This window comes from Eptesicus fuscus, chromosome 11, assembly GCF_027574615.1.
Source record: "Eptesicus fuscus isolate TK198812 chromosome 11, DD_ASM_mEF_20220401, whole genome shotgun sequence".
Taxonomy (NCBI): domain Eukaryota; kingdom Metazoa; phylum Chordata; class Mammalia; order Chiroptera; family Vespertilionidae; genus Eptesicus; species Eptesicus fuscus.
Genome location: NC_072483.1, coordinates 39,236,721 through 39,261,080, shown reverse-complemented (window position 1 = coordinate 39,261,080; position 24,360 = coordinate 39,236,721). Strand labels below are relative to the sequence as shown.

The 24,360-nt window shown below is 39.6% G+C and overlaps 1 protein-coding gene and 1 non-coding gene across 13 annotated transcripts in view; one reads left to right on the top strand and one right to left on the bottom strand.

The window, feature by feature from the left end:
- RBMS1 (RNA binding motif single stranded interacting protein 1) overlaps positions 1-24,360 on the top strand; it is a 220,626-nt gene that overhangs the window by 161,843 nt on the left and 34,423 nt on the right. For all 12 annotated transcript variants that reach the window (XM_028141130.2, XM_054722990.1, XM_008138642.3 and 9 more), the window contains 2 exons: positions 11,690-11,748; positions 17,009-17,100. In XM_028141130.2, the coding sequence (XP_027996931.1) occupies positions 11,690-11,748; positions 17,009-17,100 (151 nt within the window). The remainder of the gene's footprint in view (positions 1-11,689; positions 11,749-17,008; positions 17,101-24,360) is intronic.
- LOC114230520 (U6 spliceosomal RNA) lies at positions 8,815-8,921 on the bottom strand. The gene has a single exon (XR_003616439.1). It is a non-coding gene; the product is annotated as a U6 spliceosomal RNA (small nuclear RNA).

The following is a 24,360-nucleotide window of genomic DNA, read 5'->3' as shown; positions in this document are numbered from 1 at the left end:
GGTTTTGGTTTGGGGTTGTTGTTGTTGTTTTTTTTCCTTCAGGGAACTTGAACTTGTTCCTAATCAGAACACTCAGATATTTTCATGTGAATAAGCCAAGGCTTTCTCTAAAATTTTACAGTTGATTTTTCCCCTCTTGAAACACATATGGAAGACTTACCGTTTTTCCTGTTAAATATTATAGTGTTGGCTGTGGCCAAGTACTCATTCTAGCCTATTGAAATAATTGAAAAGTATTAATTTTGACGTCTTACATTCACCATCCCCACTAGCTTTGGGACATGTACATATTGAATAAGTGTGCTATCAATTACCAGATTTATGTCCTTGTTTAAATGTTGAAAGTGCTGGCCAAAAGCAGAGCCTTGTGGCGCGTCACTGGAGGCTTTTTTCCGTGCTGACAGTGACCACACTGACCCGCAGACTTCAGCTCAGTCACTTGTTTACCAGTTACCCCCACATCCAAACCAAATGTCCTCTTCCCAGACGGCCTCCAGGAGCAAGTGGTGGTTTGTACTTAACTCAGATCAGAATCTATCATGCAGCATTCCCCAGCGGCCCTGTCTTCCCACCTGATGAGGTCATGTCAATAAGAAGTCCTCTTAGCCCTGACCTCCCTTCACAGTCCCTTTATTTGCACGGCAGAATCAGAACATCTGGAAAATGCAGTGAATTCTAGCTAGCTTGAGAGTGAGGCATATTAACCACCATTTTGGATATGGTAATTTTGCAAAACTGATACTGAAGTAACTTCCAGCATTTGGTTCTCTTTCATTCCGTTCTTACATCTATATATATATAAAAGCCCAGCAACCGAACTGTGGAACAACTGGCCGCTATGGTGCCCACTGCGGCGGCCAACCAGCCCAATCCAGCCCCAATGGCACCCCCGCAACTGCCAATGGCCCCTCCCCCCTCTGGCCCAGCCCCCTTCCGGCTCACATCGGGGCGGGCCGGCGGGACCCCACCCGTGCATGAATTTATGCACTGGGCCTCTAGTATAAAGATAATTCCCTTCTGATTTTCTTAAGTGTAAAGATTATAAATTTTTAGAGCTGCACTACTCTCTCTTTGGAGGGGTTGCTTATCTTTATCTACAGTGTCTAAGGACAGTCTTATTTGGAGGTAAACCAGTAGGAAACCAATGTGGGAGTCCTATTTACCCATTTCCATCAGATCCATTCTAAGAGCCGCGACCATTGTCACGAGTGACCCTTGCACAAAATAATCTAAGTTTAGAAACATCAACTGTGCTGGCAGGCTACCGTAGCGTTCCCTTGCTTATATCATCCAAGTGTATTTTTTAACTAGTGATGCATTAATAGTATATCCCCAGAATTCTTAGAGCCGAAGTGACTAAAATAGATATTTTCGTTTCCAGTCTGTGCTTCAGACTGGCTTTTCAAGGTCGCGGGCAGTCAGGATTTATTACTTTAGAAAGGGATGGACTGACTGCATTTGGAAATCAATGCCCTGGTGCTGTGCTTTGGATCAAAGCCAAGTGAGTGTTCAGTCTAGGAAATGTCCAATTTGACTCCTGCCTTCTGTAGCTTGTGTTGGAATCAAGAGACCTTTCTTGGTAATTTGCACACTCTTGTTTAATAGTTTCAGATAACTCTGTTTTGCTTCAGAGAGCATGTTTACTCTTACCCTCTGTCACGCTGTTCTTGTTTTGAATGAAGCCGTCATTTATGGTTTTCAGTGTGGGAGTTTAATGCATTCCGTTTCTACCGACTCTAACACAGTCGTGTGTGTGTGTGTGTGTGTGTGTGTGTGTGTGTGTGTGTAAAAGATTTCCAGTTTTGATTTCTTTTAAAAGAAACAACAAATGTAGAGATACTTAAAAAACAATCTAGGAACAAAAAACTCTTCTAAGTTTTTTGGGTCTGCCGTCCCCCCCCCCCCCAACCTTTTATAGTTTTCTTATTGGTACTAATTTTTAATCCCATGTTAAACTCCTAAATGACCTTGGTTCCCTTGTGTGTTTTTATAACTAAATTGGTATAAAGTACAAGGCTATGTCAGTTTTCCAAGGCAAAATGTAATATTTCCCTTCTCCCCATCACAGCCAACCTCTCTTAATTCTCCACACCAAGCATTTTCAGGGGGGAAACTAAAAAAATGTGCTGACAAGTAACATAAAATAATAGGTCTAGCCCTGGCTGACATTGCTCAATGGTTAGAGTGTCGGCCTGCACACTGAGGGTTCAACTCCTGGTCAAGGGCGTACCTGGGTTGCAGGTTCCATCCCAGTCTGGTCAGGGCTTGTGTGGGAGGCAAGCAATTGATGTGTTTCTCTCTCTCCCCTCTCCCACCCCTCCACGCTATTTGAAAATCAGTGGAGGAACATATTCTCGGGTGAGGATTAACAAAAGAAAAAGAAAAGGTAGGCCTACCTTTTCTTAACATTTTGTAATAGGATCACATCCATATTAAGGTAAAGAGGTAGCTTAGTTTAGTGCTCTCAAGCGGTTAGAATCAGAAGGACCATTACATGGAGGGGCATGGCAGAAAGGATAACATTTATTAGTTATTGAATATCTATAATGTGTCCAGCACTGTGCCAGCCGCTTGACAATAATCTTGTGAGGTAGATGTTATTATGCCACTTTACAGAGAGGGTTACTGAGGCCAGACAACGATGCCAGCATCACAGAGCTGGTCATTGGTCAGATGAGCACTTGAGGATAGGTCTTTGGTTGCAAGTCTATCTTCTTTCCAATATAACATTGTCTCCCTTATGAGCAATAAAGTGAAGTGCTATATAAACATGAAGGTGAGGTTATCAAAGCAAAGAAAATATATTGCAGGTTTTTGTTGGGAGAGGAAGAGAACTTAAGAAATGTTCAGTCATTGTCAGTTCATAAATTCAATTTAGAAATAAAAGACCGCTTTCTATCATCAAATGGCCTTCATTATAAAAGTTAGACATTAGCCAGTGTTTGAGACTTTTAGGGATTCATTTCCGTGATAGGTACTATACATTTTACTTGGAAACTTCTGGGTTCCGTTTTCAGTGTGTGTCATTTTCCTATGGCATATGAGTACTTAGGAGCCCTAATCTGGGTCTGGCCCTCTGGCTGCATCTGTAAGTGCTGCCGTACAGTGGCTTGTAGCAAAAATAGTGTCATAAGATGATGTAAATGACCCTTTGTGCGAGGTGCTCTTAAAAGACCATAAAATAGTGTGAAGCTACTTTACTTTGATTGCAGACCATAATAGACCTGATACTAAACTATAATAGCAAATCTGTGTAATAAATCAAGTGCTTTACAGGGTGCTTTTTATTTAGAAGAGAGGTATATGGTTTTCATATAATACGACAAATACGCATCTTAGCCATTTTAATGGGGCAGTTTTCATGTACAGTCCACATGAATTATTCAGTTCAAGGCATATATGCAATCAACAGCATCAATTGTTAGTTTTGTGTAGCATTTATAATGGATTAGCTGTGCCACCCAGAAATGTCGACAAGGCAGATTAGCAGGAATGGCTTCTAAATTTAGTCAGAAGAGGTTATTAATCCCAAAAACTGGGTGCAAACTACTAATTTTTTTTTTTTGTATTCTGAAAGGTTGTGTTTATCTTAAAATTTTAATGTTTTGAAAAATCAGATATGTAGACATATATATTTTCTCTAGAAAAACAGGCTATTCCGTCCCAAAGCTTCTGTAATCTATTCTTCATCAGCTCACATGCTGTAGGGCCACCAGTCTAACGGAGGGTTAAACTACTTGACGATGGTCCGAGCTTCTGCTACGTCATCTCTCACCTGCAAGCTCTAGGTCTGTGATTGCGGCTGAAACTCACTGTCCTTTCCAGGGCATCTCAGAAAAGTGAACCGTGGTGGTAGTACTTGTTCTCCATCTTCTCTACATTCACAGAGACAAGCCACCGGCTTTTCATGGCACAGATACCATGGGTGGTTTTTCTCAGAAGTCAAGTTATGCCCTTATTATGGCTACTTTAAAGAAGCCCTGTGTCTTAAAAAAATTTTTTTTCTGTCCTTAGAATTTTTCCATTCGTCTTCTAGCTCTTCTTCATTTTAATTTCTTGAACTTGAGTGTCATTGCTTGAGTCAGAGATCAAAGAAATAACAATAACATAAAATGTGACATCTCTCTCTGCTAATTCTAGCCATAAGATTTTCATTAATCTTACTAAAATCTTGCTTTCGTCATATCATTCTGCAGTTGCAAAACCTCTGACACATTCCGTTCCCTGACTCCTTTTCTTGGAGCCCAAGTCCCCTAAGGACCTTTTCAATCTCAGCTTGCACTGCCTCCCACACACAGGTGGCATTGGATTCTTCTGTTTACTAGTAGTATTGTCCTCCATAGCTCACCTGAATTTCTGCTTTCCCCAAAGTCTTTCTTGCTGAACTTGACCTTTAATCCTGTGTTTCTGCCCCCTTTCTTTGGCATTCACCATACAAGATCACAATATTCTTAGTTATTTTTTAATATTAAAAATGCCTTACATTCTCCCAAAGATTGTCCCTGTATGGTGAAGGGCATACTGGAAATGTGCTATAAATATGTGTGGGTTGATTTCTTGGTCTGATCTCTTTCTTGACTATACTTGTGTTTCCTGTGTTTCCTTGACCTTCAGCGCCAGGTTTGGTTTTGACTTTTAGGGCTGTGGCAGCTTTTCCTGCCAGGCATTTTCCTCCTTCAAATCCTGGCTCCAGTTCCAGCTGCAGAAGATGTCACTTCCTATTCCATCCCAGGGACCAGGAATCACTGATTCACAGACACACCCAGCTATTCAACACAAGTGGGATGGGAAGTTATCTAATGGGAGAGTTAAGCCAAAACTACTGGAATGAAAAGTGGAATATATTTAATACTTAGTCTTCTAGAAACATTGAAAATATCCAGGGTCAAAAAGATAAAGCTTTAGAAAATCTTTTTGGTATTGATTGCCTAATTTTAAAATTTACATGTCTTGTATCTTATCTTCAAATGCTTACCACTTCCTATTCCAATTAAATAAAGTAAATGTATCCAGCAGAATTACTCAAGGTAGTGAGGTTTCAGAATACAAGGATAAATGACTTTTCTACTTTTTCATTATTTTTATTTCTCCAACAAACTTTTCTATCAGCAAAACAAATACACATAATTTATACTTTCTTTCCTTCCCCAATTCAACCACTCTTAGAAGAGCTAAAGCACATTTTAGGAGATCCCCTTTTCCTGGGAGGCCATTTAAAAAATAAAGCATCAGAGAAAGCAAGTTAGAAAGTTACATAGACAGTCTCATTTTTGTGTAAGTGTATATGTATATGTGTTGGGGTTTGTTTTTTTTTTTCTTTTCCCCCAACAAGTCTAAAATTACAAGAGTTTTGGCTTTGAGTCCCCAAATCCATTCCTACCAAATAGATGCATGAGTTACTCCTTTTAAGCTTTAAAGGCATTTGTGCCGCCGCCTCCCTGATAATGTTTGTATGTTCTGTTGGTGGGTTTCCTATTCCAAATAGAACAGTTGTCTACCCAGAAAGTCACGTGACTCCTTTCTGAATTATCACCATCTGTCTTGGAGACCGTAGCAGCTTGAGTCTGCCCTCATCCCTTCACTGGTTTGGAGCTGTGCAGACTCAAGATGGGAATTACTTTGAATCTTTGGACCGATCTGTGTTTGGTGACCAAAGTTTCTACAGATGTCAGTCAACATTTTGGCCAAAGCGGACTTCCTACCTCCCATCTTTGCTGCTTTAGTAGGTCCATATCCAGTCAGTTTCACATCTACATAGTAGGAGTCATACTTGTACCTACTCAAAGGACTGTTGTGAAGCTTTAAATAGATGACCTAAGTCGCTTAGAACAGTGCTTGGCATCAAATAAAAGCTGTAAATGTGAGCTGTTGCTCTTACTATTCCCCTGAATTAACTCACTAGGTCATGCATGGCTTTCCAGTGTTGATGCTCATCTGAGAACCACACGCTCAGAGGTTTTGTGTGTGTGTTTTTCTCCCCCATCTCTCTTTCTTGTGTTGTCATTTGCATGGGCACAGCATCTCGCACAGGGTGCGTGAGTTCCTCTGTGTCCTTCAGAGACAGTTCAGCTATTAAAACAAACAAAACCATGAGCAGTATCCTACCCTCTTTCAGTCTTAAAATCTTTTTTTGTTTTACATTGTAAGTATCTACTTCTTACTGTTGTTTCCTACACACTTAGGCTTTTTCAGGTTTAATAATGTTCCTACAGTATTCTAAAACTAACAAATACTGCAGCTGAGTCCATGGTGCCTTAAATGAATTTACCACTGGAATGACCAATATTAAAATAACTTACCAACCATTACCGCCATCTGTTGGCGGTAGGTGGAGTAGACACCACTCTGAAGAGCCTTGGCTTGTAACTGGGAATGTTCAAAAGCTGCAAGTTCCCTGGCAGAGGAATGAATGTGTATATGTGTACGCATGCCAGTGCACACACATGTGTGATCACATTGGACAAAATCTATAACGATTTGCATCAATATGTTTAAATATTCATATCCAGGACGTCAGGTGATTTTAATGTTTCAACCTACTTTTCTGTGTCTTCTAATTACAATAAGTATGCATTTCTTTTGTAATTAAAGTACATTAACAAGAAGGTAGAATTTAAGAGGAACTAAATAATGGGGTAGCAGAGAAAATTAAGCTTTATTTACTAAATGCAAACTAAAATATACTTAGATTTTATATTATAGCAAATGAAAGAAGAGCGATAAATGGAAATGGTAGGGGGAGGATGACTTAAGTCCTGGTGCAAACAAAAGAAATTTTGGTAGATTCATAGCAAAAGGTTTTATCAGCCAACTTTACTTGGGCCAGTAGGTTTAAATGTGAGTTTTTACTTGTTATCCTCTCCCTTTGAAATTCTAATTATTGTAGAAGTCTCTTAGTTACTCTTTATCCTTTTACTGTCAGAACTTTCTCTGGAGTGGATTATCTACTCTTAGCAAAGAATAGTAGTATATTTAGGTAGTCAGGGCTGTGGTCTGAGACTTGTTACTTTGAAGCTGGATAAAGCCCAAAGAATCTTTATATTCACATTTTCCCCATAAAATTCTACAGCTTGCTTTCTTGGGTACACATCTCCTTGGTGTTCTGAGAGTGTGAACTCTTACATCAGAAGGCCTGTTTCTCCAAATACATTGTATGTCCCGTTACCTAATGTCTTTTGCTTGTTTGTTTGTTTTTTTGTGTTTTTTTTATAAATTAAGCTGAAAAGAGGAACGGGGGTGGGGGGAGGCGCTATGAAAATCCAGTTGCTTTATGAGTTTTTATCCAAGTATCTGCTACTCTTACAGGCCGATCAGCAGTAGAATTACACTAACTGCTAGCCATCTGTCATGTTCTCCTCCCCTCCCCATCCCTTGTCCCACCGTATTAAGTCTTACCGCACTAAAATTGGTAGGGGGAAATGTGGCCTCTCTGAACCCTGCCACCTCTTCTCCGTTCCTTGAGGTGCCATTTGATAGACAGTTCTTCTCTGTATTCTAGCTCCTTTCTCATATCATCAGAACTGCTTGTTCTGTCCTGACAACACGGTGACAGCATCTCCCACTGAGGCAGAGTCTGAGTGATGGAAAGTTTTAAGTCTTCCAGGTATTTTAAGGAGAACCTGTTGTGCTGTGAGTGGTATAACTGAGTGGATGGCCCAAAAAAAGCAGAGATTTTAGGAGAGGGAACCCCTGCACACCCCTTGGTAACTGCAGATAAGCATCTTCCTGATCCATCAGATTGCAGGGAGGCCAGTATGCAAAAGTTCCTCAGAGTGAAAACTGTCTTCTGACTTTCTGGGTAGTCATGGTCTTTCAGTCTTAAACCACAGATCATGATGAAAACCACAGTAGAAAGTAAAACTGATACATTTCTGAATGTCTATGCTCTACACACACACACACACACACACACACACACACACACACACACACTTATCCCTCTTTCAACCATCTACTACATGTCTATTTCTCGTGTTTAAAACAAAAACAACTTGGGGGAAAAAAATCTATTCCAATACTGCAATGGAAGAAATCTTCCATTTTGTTCCTCTCCTTTCATACTCTGTGTGTATAAAGAAAACGTTGTTTCTCAAAATTATTTTATTGATAAGTTACAGTGAGAACTTAAACACAATTCGTTTTTTAGTTTTGTGGCTATAGACGAGACCCAAGATTCAAAACATTTATGAGCATTTGTTTTCCTGTTTGCAAAAATGGGAGTAACAGAAACTACCTCATAAGATTGCTGTGAACTTCGTTAAGTAAGATTATAATTACACTGTGCCTACAACTTGGAACTGAGTAAATATAATCCTCTTTCTGGTTTTCCTATAAAATGGCCAACTAAGTGGTTGAGGAGATATGGGATGGTTTCATAAAAAGACAGTGTTTGAACTGGTTCTTCAAATTTAAGCATGGGTGGGATGAGGGACATGTGTAAGGTAAATGAATGCAGCAGACAGGGTTGGAAGGACTAGAGACTGGGGGCGAGGAAAACTAGCTTGTGCTCCTTGCAGAGATCTAGGCACAGTGAAGGGAAGGAGCTAATATTAGGCATATGTCGGAGACAAAACCCAGAAGGGTTGTTGACTGCCTGGATTCAGGAATGTCTGAGTAGATGATGTCTCGCCATCAAATGAAAAAAAGGGGGAGATAAGAAAAGATGTTTGGGGTTCTTTGGGATGGGATTTAGAAAACAGTGGGCACGAGGTGATATTTAACTGGATATTTAATTATCTTAATAAAGTATTCAGATATTTAAGTTAAAAGAGGAAGAGACAAAAACTGAAACTTTGATGGGACTTTTTTCTTTTTGTAAATGTGGAACGCTTCACGAATTTGCCTGACATCCTTGCACAGGGGCCATGCTAACCTTACCTGTATCCTTCCAGTTTCAGTATATGTGCTGCTGAAGGGAGCACACACTTTGATGGGATTTGAAAAAAATCGGAGGAGGGGTGGTGGTTAGTAAGGAAAAATGGACATATTCCACAAATATGTGTTCATTACAACCTTGTAGTTGTATGAATGTCCTAGGATTAGGAAGGGTTGCGGACTGGAATACTAAATGTGATGAAAGTATTTGGTTAAGGAGGGAGAGGAGGATGCTGAATGAACCAAGAACCACTGAAAGAAGGCCCAGAGGTGGGTGAGGTCCGAGGAGAGGGCAGAGGCAGAGAGAGGTACTGGTCACTTAGATGTGGAAATGAAGAGTAATGTCAAATGTAGCAAAGAGATCAGAGAACCCAAACCAGAAGGGAGTGGCATGGATTGAGCATCAGTGCTCCCAAGAGTCCTTTCTCTTCTCCTGCTTCCCCCATTCCCTTTCTCCATGGCTTCATCTTTTCCATCGTTAGTGGGGAGAGCAGAACCAGGAGAGAGAAGGCCAGCCTCTGACCTTCTCTAAATTTCTTTTTTTTTTTTCTGTTTGGTTCACAAAAGACCATGAACTCTGCAACCTCAAGCAAAGCTTCTTAATCTCTGTGATTCTCAAAGCCCTTATCCTAAATTGGAGTTATACCAACGTTCTTCCTTACTTCTGGAAAGGTAGAAGGCAGGGACGCAATCTGAGAACATTTTAGCTAAAACTTGTACAAGTGACAGAGTGTGGGTAAATATTAAGCATGTAAGTAACCTAGGGAGATAAATGATTGCTAAAAGGTGGTCTTTAAATCATGTGTTTTTTTCTGGTTTGCAGATTTTTTAAAATTATTTTTTGTAAGCTCAGTGACCTGTGTTAAGGTTGCTATAAATACTCAGAATCTCTACGGGGAATTAAAGGTGTTTGTGCAGCATTATGCCCCTTGGATGTAATTGTCATTTGAACCTTAAATTACCTTTACTTTCATGCCTACTTAGTAATCATTTGATTACATGATTACACAGAGTGAAATTTAACTGAGGGAGAGAGGTGGCTCAAGCCACTTGTTTCGTCTAGATAAATGAATTTCAGCTTCTTCAGTGCATGAACTAGAAACCTACAATACTCAAAATGATTTAAAATGCTTTACACAGATACTTTTTATTTTCTAAAACTTTTAGGACTCTTTTTAATCCTCAAAATCAATCATGAGAAAGCAATATTAGAGAAAATGTGAAACTCTTAAAATATATATATATATATATATATATATATATATATATATATATATAAAAAGAAGTAAAATTTTGGAATTTACCCTGTATAAATGAGGAAGTGAGTCTCAGATACACGAAGTAAATTATGTACGTTACCTAAAGTCCCAATAACTTTTAAGAACTATTTTTAAAGCTTTCTTTTCTCAGTTTCTAGAAGTCAAACATAGGTAGCAATGTTTTACATTGTGGTCTGGTCACTGTGAAAGGGTAGGGAATTAGTACATACATCTCAACAATACTGCCATTTCATTTTCAATAGCAGTGGACTAGATTTTAATGTTCTCAATTTTGTCCTTCTTTCCCCCAACTTCCATTGTACAGTAAGGAATTTGAACACATTCTCATAAAATCCTTATACCATTAATGCTTAATTTCTCATCCATTGTTTTCTATTCTTGATTGTCCATTTCTTGCATACATACAATGCACGTTAGCGATATATTATTATTACCGAGTTAAAAGAAGTGTGAATAAACTATTTACGAATAGCTATCAAAATCTTAGGTATAAAAAGAGCTGTGTTAAATTCATCAAATGTGTTAAACACATGCAAATGCACCTTTCTGTGATGATCTGGAGCTGCGTAGTGCTGTTTGCAAAACCGAAATGAATGGGTACAGTGCAGGCATTTTCCCCTCATGATCAGTTTTAAAGGCTGTGTGGATCATAGTATTTTCCTTTAGTAATTCTGTAGCCTTGCATTGGGTTTTGTGTTTGACCACAAACATAGTGTCACTAGAACAATTTGTATGTATGTTTGTTTATTCATTTGTTTTACTTATTTTAGAGAAGGTGGGGCGGGCGGCGGGGGGGGAGAGAAAGAGGGAAAATATCCATGTGAGCCCTAGCCGGTTTTGCTCAGTAGTTAGAATGTCAGCCCGCAGATTGAAATGCCCTGGTTTCGCTTCTGGTCAAGGGCATCTACCTGGGTTGCAGGCTCGATCCCAGGCCCCAGTTGGGGTGCAGGTGGGAGGCAACCAATGGATGTGTCTCTCTCACATCAATGTGAGTGTCTCTCTTCCCACCTCCCTTCCATGTTCTCTAAAAATTAAATGGAAAAAGTATCCTCAGGTGAGGATTAATAAAATATAAAAATCACCCACGTGATGCGAGAGAAACATCGATTGGTTGCTCCCTATTGGCACCATGACCGGAGCTTAAGCCTCCCACCTGGGTATGTGCCCTGACCAGGAATCAAACCCACAACTTCTCGGTGTATGGGATGACACTCCAACCAGCTGAGCCGCCTAGCCAGGACAGAAATTATTTTTCATAGAGCTCACATTCCACTTTTTAAAAAAATCTCAGGATTGTTAGGTAAGTACCTCACTCCTCGAAGCTAAACATCAAACTATAATCCAAATATTCCAATGGGAGGACTAGCCGATCCCTTTTTTAACTTCAGTTTTGAGTTTAGGATTCTCATTTCCTGTCCCCTAGTAAAGAACGTTTTGTACTTTAAAATTTGCAGATGTTTAAAAAGTATGTGTGTTCTCTGGACATTAATAAGCGTTCCTTGATTATAACTTCTTCTCCCCTTTTTGTCTTTTAGATATGGGAAAATAGTTTCCACGAAGGCAATTTTGGATAAGACAACGAACAAATGCAAAGGTGTGTTTCCTTGGCTGATAATTTGCTCAACCGTAGCTTTAGGAAAATGATGGATTTGTAAACCTGATCTTTGGTTTCAGAAATACCTCCATTTTATTAAAAACCAAATCTTACATGTCACCCAGTTTCCGTCTTGCACAATGTCAGCATATTGCTTACGTTTGTCCTGGTCGAGTTTTGGCTGGAAACCCAGCAGCAGCTAGCAGTTTGCCAGAATCCCAGATTTGACGCCAGTGGAGTTAACTTGCAAAATACTGGTTGGCATTTAGCCCCTGCTCTTAAAGGAGAGTGGAGTTAGAAAATAGCTTTCTTTTACTGAGCCTGAGGAGATTAGAGCCGCTCACTGAAGCCCACTGGACTGGACTAAAGAACTGAAAAGATTACATATTGTGCAAATTGGCTCCATTAATTAGAATAGAGTAGTTTTAAGCAGTACTTAATTACATGTTTCAATACTCCCAATTGTTCTCTGCTGAATGCCTGTTGACAATATTGGCAGCAGGGAGGAGAAAACCATTTTCAACTGACCAAACTGTAATAAGGAGGGGAGGTCATACGCCCCTTTGAAATATGCTGCTGCATTAATTTGATGCACTGACCTTCAGTTTTCTGTGTAATTAGGATGAGCTCATCCAGCCTCATGAGCTGGAAGAGGCGTCTACAGTAGGCAGCCCTGATGTTCCGTGGTTCTGACTTTTAATGATCCAGCATCTTAACAATAGGCATGTGATTTCTAGGAAAGGGGAAGAATGGAGTCAGCTGACTTTGAGTCTAACTACTGACCCCATGAATGAAATCAGGTTGACAGGAATAGGCAGAGAAGGCAAATCTTCTCGTTAATTAGACCCCAGCTTTTCAAGTAGTGGTGACTGCTGTGGCTTAGCACAATTTGAAAAAGGCAAAGAATGTAAATGAACCCTATGGTAGGGCCTGGCCTTAGAAGCCAGCCATTTCCTTTAATCTAGGCTTGAAGTGGTTCATTGTATTTCTGTCTCTTCTTCAAAGCTCCTAAATTTAAAGGAGCTATTGTTGCAAGTATCTAAGCCCATGTTTAATCAACATGGCCCATTAAGGCAGTTTTGCCCTAGGACAGTGAATAGAGCTGCTTTAAGTAGAGTGGTACTCAATAAGTTTTTTAATGAATTAAACAAAGAGAGTTAAATTCTAGATTGAAATGTTTACATTGAATTGCCAAAATTAGTCTTATTTAACATATTTGTCAATGACTTGGGAGAGCAAGGGACACAGAAAAAAATCTTTGCATTTTATAAAGAAAAATGGACTGTTGCATGTAAAACAGGAAGCTGATCTCTCAAAAATGAGTTTCAAACCAAGAGAAAAATCAAAGTAGACAAGTGGTTTTAGATATTTTTATAGCCTTACCCTACTTTTCACCCCAAGGAAGGAAAGAGGGAGGGAGGGAGGGAGGGAGGGAGGGAGGGAGGAAGGAAGGAAGGAAGGAAGGAAGGAAGGAAGGAAGGAAGGAAGGAAGGAAGGAAGGAAGGAAGGAAGGAGTCTTACAGTGTGTTAAAAGCAGAGCTGCCCTAGATAAGTGAGGGACAGGACCCAGAAGCCTCCCTGGTTGAATTCTCCAGGACAGCCCTACACTGAAGACTGCTATGTACACTCTTCTCCAATGAGACCCTCTTCCATAGAAACCAAAATTCCCCAAAATGCTCAACACAGTCTGGAAAAGGTATGACTAAAAAAATACTAATGCTAAATCTAACATATTGTCATAATACAAATCCATAACAATTGGAAAGACAAGTAGAGAGATTTGATGGGCTTTGAAATAAGGGTAGGAATAATTCAGAGCTGATTTCTTATACAGCATGTATTGAAACCTTTAAGATACTGCCTGGGAGGTAGGGGAGCATGGTGAAGGGATGTGATAGAAACTGTTCAGGACTCTGTCTCACACAGGCTTCAGGAATAGATGTCAACAGGTACCTGGTAGGTTTGTGGGTCAGTGAGAGAGTAAGCCAGAGGAGAGAGAGTAAGCCAGAATTCATGTCCCGGGCAGGATGGCTCAGGACAGCATGAGATTTTGTCATGCTACTCAGAACAGCTTGCAGTTTAAAACTTATGAATTGTTTATTTCTGGAATTTTACATTTAATGTTTTTGGACCATGGTTGACCATGTTTAATGAAACACGCAAATAAAGCAAAAGCGCAGATAAAGGGGGCCTACTATATATATATGGCACATTCAGGATCCTCCTTAAAAAACTTCCAAAGGATTGATTGGGACACTGATTGATTATTAATGCTTACAGAGATGTGTATAAGATCAGAATACACACACACACACACACACCACACACACACACACTCACGCTCACACATAGAAATGGGTCATACCAAAGGAAAAATAGGGCTAAGAGCAGGAAACATACAGTTACTACAGAAATGGCCTTGAGTTTCCTAGATGCCAAAGCAAAAATAGAAAACATAGCTATTCCCATGGTGCAGTCAATGAAACCCGTAGAACCTGTGTAAATCAAAGTTATATGCCTTTAGTTTACTTGACAGTAACATAAGAGAAAATGAAAAGCATTAGGTTATTTTTAGGCTTATTATATTTATTTTCAGCTCATATTTATGAAACAATTGGAATGTGACTGGAAAAAAAAAAAAAAGGATGTAAACAATTAAATAAAATGCAACCACTATAGGTTTTCCTAATAAGAAAATAACAGCCCTAACTGGTTTGGCTCAGTGGATAGAGCGTCGGCCTGCGGACTCAAGGGTCCCAGGTTCGATTCTGGTCAAGGGCATGTACCTTGGTTGCGGGCACATACCCAGTGTGGGGTGTGCAGGAGGCAGCTGATCGATGTTTCTAACTATCCCTTCCTCTCCCTTCCTCTCAGTAAGAAGTCAATGAAATAAATAAATAAATAATAAATAAATAAATAAATAAATAAAATAACAGGTAAAGGAATACTAATAGTAGTTGAGAGGATAATAACTTTAACTGCAATAACATAAATATTGAGATCTTCCATTTATCATAATTTAATGACACCAGCAAAATTGGGGGTGGGGGGATTTAAACATCCATCAGCAGGAGTTACATCATTTCAGTGGAGTGGAGTGTTCATTTATGACCTGCTTACATTGTGTTTGGTAATAAAATATGTGTACAAGTTAGAGAGAGAGGGTGTGTGTCTCCCAAGAGAGTTACACTAACAGCAGATTTCTAGAAAACACCCAAAATACATTTAACCTGATTACTAATTGGGCAGTTGAGGAACGTTCTCTGCTGTTACCAGGATCAGCCTCTTTTTATTCCCAACCTGGCTGTTTTGCCACTTCTAAGTCAAATTAAACCTTATTTCAGTCCCATTCCAAGTAATAGAAAGAAACTGCTGCTTGTTTTAGCTTTAACACTCATCTCTCCTAAAACATTTATTTCTATAACAGATAGTCTACTTCATTTCATTACAACTTACTTGGTTACTAGGCAATATTTTTGGTACTAATATTGCACACTGGTCTTCGAACTATTTCCGAGCCTTCTGTTTGGTCTTGTATATACACTGAGTGGCCAGATTATTATGATCTCTGAACACATAATAATCTGGCCACTCAGTGTATGACCTATATAATAAAAGGCTAATGTGCAAATTGTCCCCTCGACCAGGAGTTCGACCAGCAGGTAGGCCGGCCCACCGCCCATGTCCCCTCCCCATGGCCAGGCTGGCCGGACCCCACCCATGCACAAATTCATGCACTGGGCCTCTAATACACACACACACACACACACACACACACACACACACACACACACTGAGTGGCCAGATTATTATGCATTCAGAGATCATAATAATCTGGCCACTCAGTGTGTGTGTGTGTGTGTGTGTGTGTGTGTGTGTGTGTGTGTGTATCTGTTATAATATCTATAAATAAATTATAGGACTGGCCCCTCTTCTATGCAACCTCCAAACAGTGCTTTTCTTTTACAAAAATATTCTTATTTAAAATTAATTTAAGCCCTGACCAGGTAGCTCAGTTAATTAGAGCATCATCCTAATATGCCAAGGTTTTGGATTCAATCCCCAGTCAGGACACACATAAGAATCAATCAATGAAGGCATAAATAAGTGGAATAAATCAAGGTTTCTCTCTACTCCTCTCTCTCTCTCTCTCTCTCTCTCTCTAAAATAAAATTGATTTAATAATAGGTTTGAGTTTCTAGAAAATCTCTGTTGGTATATTTTCCTGGTACCCTGATCTTTTAAACAGTATGTTAAATATAATTTAACCTTTACTCAATAACTTAAGAGTTGCCACAGTGAAAAATCATTGATTGCCTATTTTAATACAGTGATGCTCATGGGATTGGTTGAATCAGGAAAGATGGCTCTTAAGCAGCGTAAATCCTGTTTTTGTATAGTTTTCCTTTTTTATTGCTTTTTACTAAATTTCACTGATAAATACCATCCATGTATTTACTTTATAGTAGTCCCACCTTCAACCCAACTCCTTTTTTCTCTAATTTCTGGTTTGGATTTGTTGTGGCCAGGGAAAATAACTGACCAGCTTGTTAAAAATGTTTATATAGCTTTGGATAAATGAGCTTTGAACCAGGGCCTTTCTTAGGAGAGTATTTGATTATTTGTTTATTTTGTTCTTAGACTTTAGGACATAAACCACGTAAACAGCTAATTTGGGGTATCTAGAGGCAGGTTTTCCTCCCTTTGTTTTGAAGGGAGATCATGATGAGCTGTATTTTAGGCAAACAAGTAAGGATATTTTTAACCAGGTTCTAAAAATTAGATTATTTTATATTTGGGTGTTTAAGGGTTGTACTCAATTCTTTGAAAAATAAAGTTTAGTCTACAGAATAAACACCATTTTATTTCGGTCCTCTGTAAGGTTCGTACATGGCTTCATCTTTCTTACCAAATCATTGAAAATGCTATTTCTCTGAAGTTGATTTTTTTTTTCTTTCTTTTAACTTTGGTTGGTAACTTAGATGTCATTTTTGTCAGTAAATATAGGACACCTGAAAAACAGATCTGGAAAGGAGAAAAGCTGGGTCTTTACTTTGAAGGGAAACTTACCTGACCGTGGTAGACACCAGGGAAGGCCATCCGAGGAGGATGCCTGCTGCCTTGCCGCTCTTGAGACCCGTCGGGTCGTCATGGTTTTCATTTTTTGTTGCCTGCACCAGAAACCAAATGGAGTCATTCTTTCCCTCTTCACATAATCAAACAATAATGGCTTAAACACGAAGTATGTTTTGCATTTCAGGTTACGGTTTTGTTGACTTTGACAGTCCTGCCGCTGCTCAGAAAGCTGTGTCCGCCCTGAAGGCTAGTGGGGTTCAAGCTCAAATGGCAAAGGTGAGTTGAGAGCCAGCGATCACTTCTCTGGTCCCTGACTTTGGTTCTGAAGCTGACAGGTTGTTTTCCTATGACCATTCACATTTCTCCCCTCCATCCCAGCCAGCCACGGTTACTTCTGGACACATGTCCCGTAACTCCACATCCTCAATAGTAGTTTTACGCAGTATAAGCGGTAGTTACTGTTTTGAATTTGTACAAAAGTCAGACATTTTTAGACATTGGTTATTTATGAGATATAAATCTACTCTTATCTACATGACTAATATTGTTGAAGTGATATGTATGCCCTCATCTTTCTCGCCTGCGTGTAAGCTTAGGTTATATCATACCTGGCACCTTTAGTGCACTTATTAAGTTATTCACATAATTATGTATTTTCCCCCATTTGTGGTCCTGGAATTGATTTGGAAAATGTTTTCAAGCCTGAAACTCAGCAGTTTGAGATTTTGTACATTCTTTTCAAAAGGTCAGTAATTTTACTAGTATATTATCTGGCTTCTTGAAGTACAGAGGAAAGGAGTTGTGTGCTGTCCTGTGCTACTGCTGAGTAGTAGCCTGTGATCATTCCCCAAGGAGCAGTCAGATTTCCATAAGGAAAGAGGATTTATGCAGTTCAGGGACTCTGGTAAAGAGATAAGTTACCTGAGAAGAACATAGATATTGAAGGACATATCTACAGCTTCCAGGCTAGAGCATTACATGGACTAAAGGCAGCAACATAAATAAAGATTTTAGGAATTAGTGAAAGGTGTCACCTTTCTAAAGTACGCCTTGAACACTTAATGTTTGTAAAATTTGGGATTGAGTTGGACTTACTTTGTGTTTTCTTGAACTCAGAGTAGGTAGTTAAACAGAAACTGTAAATAGTAAGCATCAGGATTTTCAGATTATTTGTTTATAACATAGAGCAGTTTCCTGTGACATTGTTGAAAGATGGGGATTATGAGGTTTTAGATCATTTAATTGTGAAGATGCAGTACCTGTACTCTATAATGTAGAATGTTTAATTTTTCCTCTACTTTGCCATTTTAAATCACACCAGGAAGCTCCTGCTTCCTCCTCTCACGGATAAAATCCAGGGCAGGTTCCAGGACCTTTCTGGCCACTCTCATGATTTTAAAAAGTCCCATTAATTGTTTCATTCATTTCAGGTCTTTCTGATAATTTTTTTTTTTTTTGGTAGAACGCTTCTTGATTTTTTTCATATACAAACTTCATGGAACATAATGAACTTTCAGTACATTTTCATCTGTTTCTGTATGTAGTTATACCAACCGCAATACAATATTTTAAATAAGATGTTGTATGGGGAAAGTCTCAAGTTACATTCCAAACACAGTTAAGTACCAAAATCATGTGTAGGTGTTTTGAAACTGCTGAGTCGGCTGAAGAAATGTGTGTCTTGGATGTTGCCGTTTCTAAAAGAAATCACATTTTACAAAGCAATTGACTGCTCAGGAAGCAATGTTTTAAAGGTTGACCTCCCAACATAACCATTTTTTTCTGTGTGTGTACACACACTCAGAGAGAGATTTACAAATGTAATTAGTTACATTTTAGGAAATAGGAAAACAAAAAAGTAAATAGTTACATTTTAGGAAATTGGGGGTTGTAATTAATGTATTATGCATTATAACTTTTTTTCCTATTTGAAATCATGTAAGACGGGTTTCTAGTTAACCTTTGATGCTGAATGTCTGATTTTCAAGAACACATGACTGATGTTAAATGTATGCTGCCTGTTACTTACTGTCCAGTCCTGTTTATTTGACAAAATTTGGGGTATTGTGTAATGGTAACACTTCTCCCTTCCCCCAGCTAAGGTCTGCTCAGAGCAGTAAGCCTATAGTGGAATGGGATATGGTTAGTTTCTTTCCTATTTCCCAAACTTGTGTTTTTCCCACTCTTCCATTCGCTCACTAGCTGTGGTTTAATATATGGCAATGTGACTTTTAAAAACCTTACAGTATCCTGATTAATTTGCTAGAGAGCCATGGGTGGTGATGGGTCCCATACCCCCTCTAGTGTGGAGCAGTAGTAACAGATGAGGCTTCCTGACCTGACAGTTATGTCATCTGGTGTTGGCTTCTCTGGCCAGAGAACCTCTCCAGAGCATCCCACCCTCAAAACTGCGGGAGTTCTTCAGAGGCCTTTTACCACCATCGCCACCCCAATTGATCTTTTCCCTCTGGTCCCTTGAAGCTAGAGAATACATGTCCTCAGGCTGCTGGCCTCAGCTCCCAATACTGTAAGGGTCTGTCTTCAGCTGCTTTCTCCTGAGACCTCCTCACTCTTCATGGCAGCCTTCTTGGGAGGTTCTAACACAACACTGGGCCAACTCTACCTTGCATGCCCACATCTGAACTACGTTTTTGCCAGTTATCCATAGGAGAGTAGTTACTTCCCAACAACATTTATTAGGGCCCTTCAACTAGCCTTTTAGATTCCTCAAGCTCAAGTTGGACATCGATCCGCCATGTCCCACAGAACACAGTTCCAGCCCCCTGACGGTCTGTGGAAGCCTCTCTTGTTTGAATGGTGGTGATAGGAAGCAGCCCCCAGGGTGAGACTCCAGCCATTACTGTGTTTCTCTCCACAGCTGTGTTCATTCTCAGCCTCTCCATTCTCAGCCTCTTCAGCCTCTCAGAGACAGACAAGAGGTGGGTGTTCAGCTGAAAGTCCCAAGCCAGGTCTCAGCCAGCTCTTGGCAGACTCTCTTTAGGTGGTCTGGTTTCTCACTGAATGTGGGAGTGCCCTTCACCCACTGTGTTGTGTCCTCTGCTGAATCGGAGAAAGAGGCCTATTTAACAACCAGCTACAAATGTAGAGGCCTTATTTAGACTGCACTTACCTCCGCATCTTTTCAGTGTCTGTGCCGTTAAGCAGGATAGTTTATTAAATATACTGTTTTGAAGAAGTCTTTACAATGCAGTTAGTCAAAACTGGACTGGATGTAATGGATGTCAACCGTGTACTTGGAATGCCAGCTTTCCTGTGAGTTGATAATGAGCACTGTTCAAAGACCTCCTTAGGAGGCTTGGTACTGTAAATAGGCTAGAAAAATGACCCTTTCCTCCGTCATCTGTAGGGAAAGAACCATACACAGGTTCAGAGCCACTGGCAGTGTGCCAACCTTCTGCACCTTAGGAATTTCTTCAGGTCTTTGTAGGATGACTGAGTTTCCTGGATCAGATTTCTCTGGTATTATATCATCAAAGTTACAAAAGCTATTTTATATGCTAGAGAGTCCATTGATCTATACCGTTGAGCCATGGATTTGAGTATTTGGACTGAACTTAGCCCCTTCATGTTGCCTGGGTAAAAAGGAACACCTGCTACACAGTTTTTTGGAGACAATTTTTAAAAGGAGTTTAGGGTTGGGTAATAAGGGGCTCATCACTGTCCACTTTCCTTTAGGGAATTGATCAGGATGCTGTAAGGTGTTGAGAATTCACACTCCCATGTATTAAAGGTTTGTTTTGTTACATAGTCAGGAAAAAATTAAGGGGCATTCTACTAGAGCCATCCAGGTGGTAAGAGAGGATATATTGTTTGACACATTAGCTACCTGGGTGGAAAAAGGACTCTACACACACTCAACACTGAATTGCAAAACTGCCGATAAAGAGCATTAGACACCCTGGCCTGTATTGCTCAGTGGTTGAGTATCAACCATTGCATCAAGAGGTCCCAGGTTCAATTCCCAGCCAGAGCACATGCCCAGGTTGGGGGCTCGATCCTCAGTAGGGGGTGTGCAGGAGGTAGCTGATCAGTGTTTCTATTTCTCCCTCTTCTCTCTTTCTAAAAAAAAAAAAAAATCAAGGAGAACATACTTTTTTTTAAAAAAAGCATTAGACAACAATGACTATTTTTACATGTTTTAATTTCCAGTGCCTTATTTGGTACCTGGCATATGGTAACTATTGAATGATTGTTATGTTCTTAATTAAAGAAGCCAATTAAGTGAGAGGAAAATTTTCTTTCCAGGATGGGCAGATATCGAGAATTAAGAATGGGACATTTAAAAATAATAAAATGATCTCTGTCCATCAAGTACCTGATGATATTTATCCAAAGGTTTCCCAAAGTCTCAAAGGCCAATCCTGTTTGTGTTACACTTGGCGTTTATTTCAAATGCGTGCATTTTTAAAATAAAACACCTGGAATCTATGAAAAGAAGAGAAAAACTCAGATAATGATCTAAAAGGACATAAAACTCAAATCAGCATTAGTGATATGTTAGTAGAGTGACTTGTGCAGGCCTTTCAGCAATGCCTCCCTCTTAAGGCCAGCTTGGAGTCAGCAGATCATCATATGTAACATGGCTGGTGGTACCTTGCATCCACCCTCCCTCCCCCACTCCCCGCCCCCATAAATAGGCAGTCAAAGAAGCAGGAACTGAATTCCCCTTCCTCACTGAGGCCTACCATGCTTCAGGCAGTTTGCATTCACAAGCCCGCGAGCAGCAAGCGATCTGCTGGTTGGTGAACCTATTCAGTACAAGAGAAAACAGATGTCTGGTCTTCCTGCCAAGTCCCCTTCTTGCATTTTAGGAACCATTCCACACGCACAGGGAGGTTTTTGTTAATTTCTTTCAGATGATGACTGAGTGCCTTACACCACGCGGGACGTCCGAGTCCTGCTTTTCTACTCAAATGAACATTAGTGGCCATTTATCCCTCTCATGGCCAATGTGGGATCCAGTTTTCTACTTGTTAGAGAAGCCATTGAACCCTTTCCATGGACATAAAGAGGCCTGTTGGCCCCATTTTTATGTTTGGCCACCCATAATTTATAGAAGAATTGTTTTTTCAGACATAGCATTGATGTAATAAAACAGTTATGGTTGTCACTGATTTTAAGGAAACTAAATTACCCTCATTCAAGAACAACCCCCCACTTCCTACAAATATTGTATGTTTTGTTCCTGTGAATGGAGGGTAATTAGAATGCATGGACACTTTGAGGGTTAGATATTTCTGTAGCCAATGCTGCCAGCTTGGAGTTTTATATTGTGTGTGTTTTTTAATTATTGTAACTGTGTGGTCACTAAATGACATTAGTTCTAAGGGTCATCCCAAATGAAAAACCTAACTGAGTTGTTGCTATTGAAAACAAATACATTAAAATCATAAAAAATATTTATTTGTGTTTACTCTATTCTACCTCACTATTTATCAAAGAATGGGTTAAGAACTCAACTTCTTCCTGGATTCTGATTTTAGCACTTATTTCTTTCTTCATTGGTAAACTTTCAAGGTGAATCAAGACTTTAAAAACTATTTTTTTTGTATTTTAATAATAGAAGCAACTCTAAAACAGATGTAGAAAGTAGTACCTACATTGTCAGCCCTTTTAACAAACTTCACATATGACAAATTCTATGAAATTCTTAAATATTAGTCATTTATGATTTTATGATTATAACTTAAAATGAAAGCCCACAATATTTATTATATATATTTCTTATGTAACATTTTTTTATGCCATATCTTTGCCCAAGGAGTGTTTTAATGCTCTTTAATTATGGGGTTCCCACCTGTATTCTGAATCTGACTAAGCATGATTCAGAAATCTTTCTAATTAGATAGGTTTAATCGTATTACTCTGTGCCTCCAAATGCTTCGCATTTTCAGAGTGTGGCTTTCTAACTGCTGTATGTGGTCGGCAGTTCCTCCTTCCTCCTACTCCCCCCTCACCCACCGGAGTACATGAAATCACAGGATAAACATGGCTTATCTCCCTGGAGTATGAGTATTACTTGAAAGTATTAGAACAGAAATATTCTTTCTATATTAAAACAAACTTGAATAGTTAAGGGGTAGATTGCAAAATTGGCTCCCCCAGCCCCCCCTCCTCCTTTTAGATAAAAGCACAAGGCTTCAAAGAAAATGTGCTGTTCTTGCAAAGCTACTTTGGCCCTTGTCTACATACCCCTCAGGATACGTAGTCACTCTCCCTGCTGATAGCATTGCTTCAGTGGGCACATTTAAGTAGCCGTCCCTGACAGAGTAAAATCAAACTCCTTAGGTAGCCTTTCCCAATCGGGTTTCAGCCTCGTGACTTCTGCCCATTTCTCAAATTTCAGCTCAGAGTCATGCCCTCTGAAAAGTCTTCCCTAATCTTCCTAAGACAAGGTCCCCATCTGTGCTCCACAGTCATTTGTACACATCTGTATCATGGTATTCATTACCTGTGTTTTTATCTCCCCGACTTAACTGTTGGGAGACAGGACTGGAGTCAGAGTTTATGGTGAGTCTGGGTTGTGTGAGATGCACTGTCAGTGTCAATTAGCAGTATTAGGCTGCAGGGCCCCTAAATACCCACCTTCAGACAGAAAGGGCGGACCCCTTCTATGTTGGCCAATTAAAGACCCGACTTCCGTAGGAACAAACACTGTCTTTAGCACTGAAGGAAAACGTGGGGATTTGGAAGGGTAGAACCCACATGAAATGGCTCATCAGGGAGCTTCGTGATGAATTGGGTGAAGTTGGTGGAGGTAGTGAGTGAAGTAGAAATAGGATTTTACCACTCATCCCATCCATCTCAGAAGAATTTGAAAACTTGAATGCGTAAGACCATTTTGCTTCTCCACATATTTTGAAATATGTTATCTTATTATTGTCATGCACTTGTTAAACAAATCACTTTTGATTTTTATACATTAAAGACACACTTTATGTAATGGTCATTAGGAGGTTTTACTCAGCATAAGATAATCAGTGATGCCACACTGAATTTATCTACAGCTAAAGGCAAAGATGGTTGCCATTTGGTTTAGTCTGTGGAAGGGTGAAAGAGGATAACTATTCAGCTTGCTTTTGAGCATTTGAAAATTTTTAATGTTTTCTTGGACCCTACCACACTGACACACCCCTGAGAGTCTGGGGCAACCAGGCTGGGATCCTGCTCTCAGTACCTTTGCAACTAGCCTGGCTCCATGCTGCTGTCTGTCGGAACCAAGAAGTCATAGGGACAGTACTTTCCGCCCATAGTTTCTCAGTCTTTGATAACTTTAATTCTTGGGAATACCAGGATATTTATCATTTTCTGGATACCAGATTGTTATTTTAAATTTTACCAGAAAAATCAATGTTCACTTTTACTGGATTATATATAAAGGGAAAGTTTCACTTCGAGGTTCATTTGTGCTAGGATACACTTGAAAGTAGAGACTTTGTACAAATCAAACATGTTTATGCTTCCCATATATTTTTAAAGCACTGTGCATTTTGGAAATCTAAAATACAATGAGTG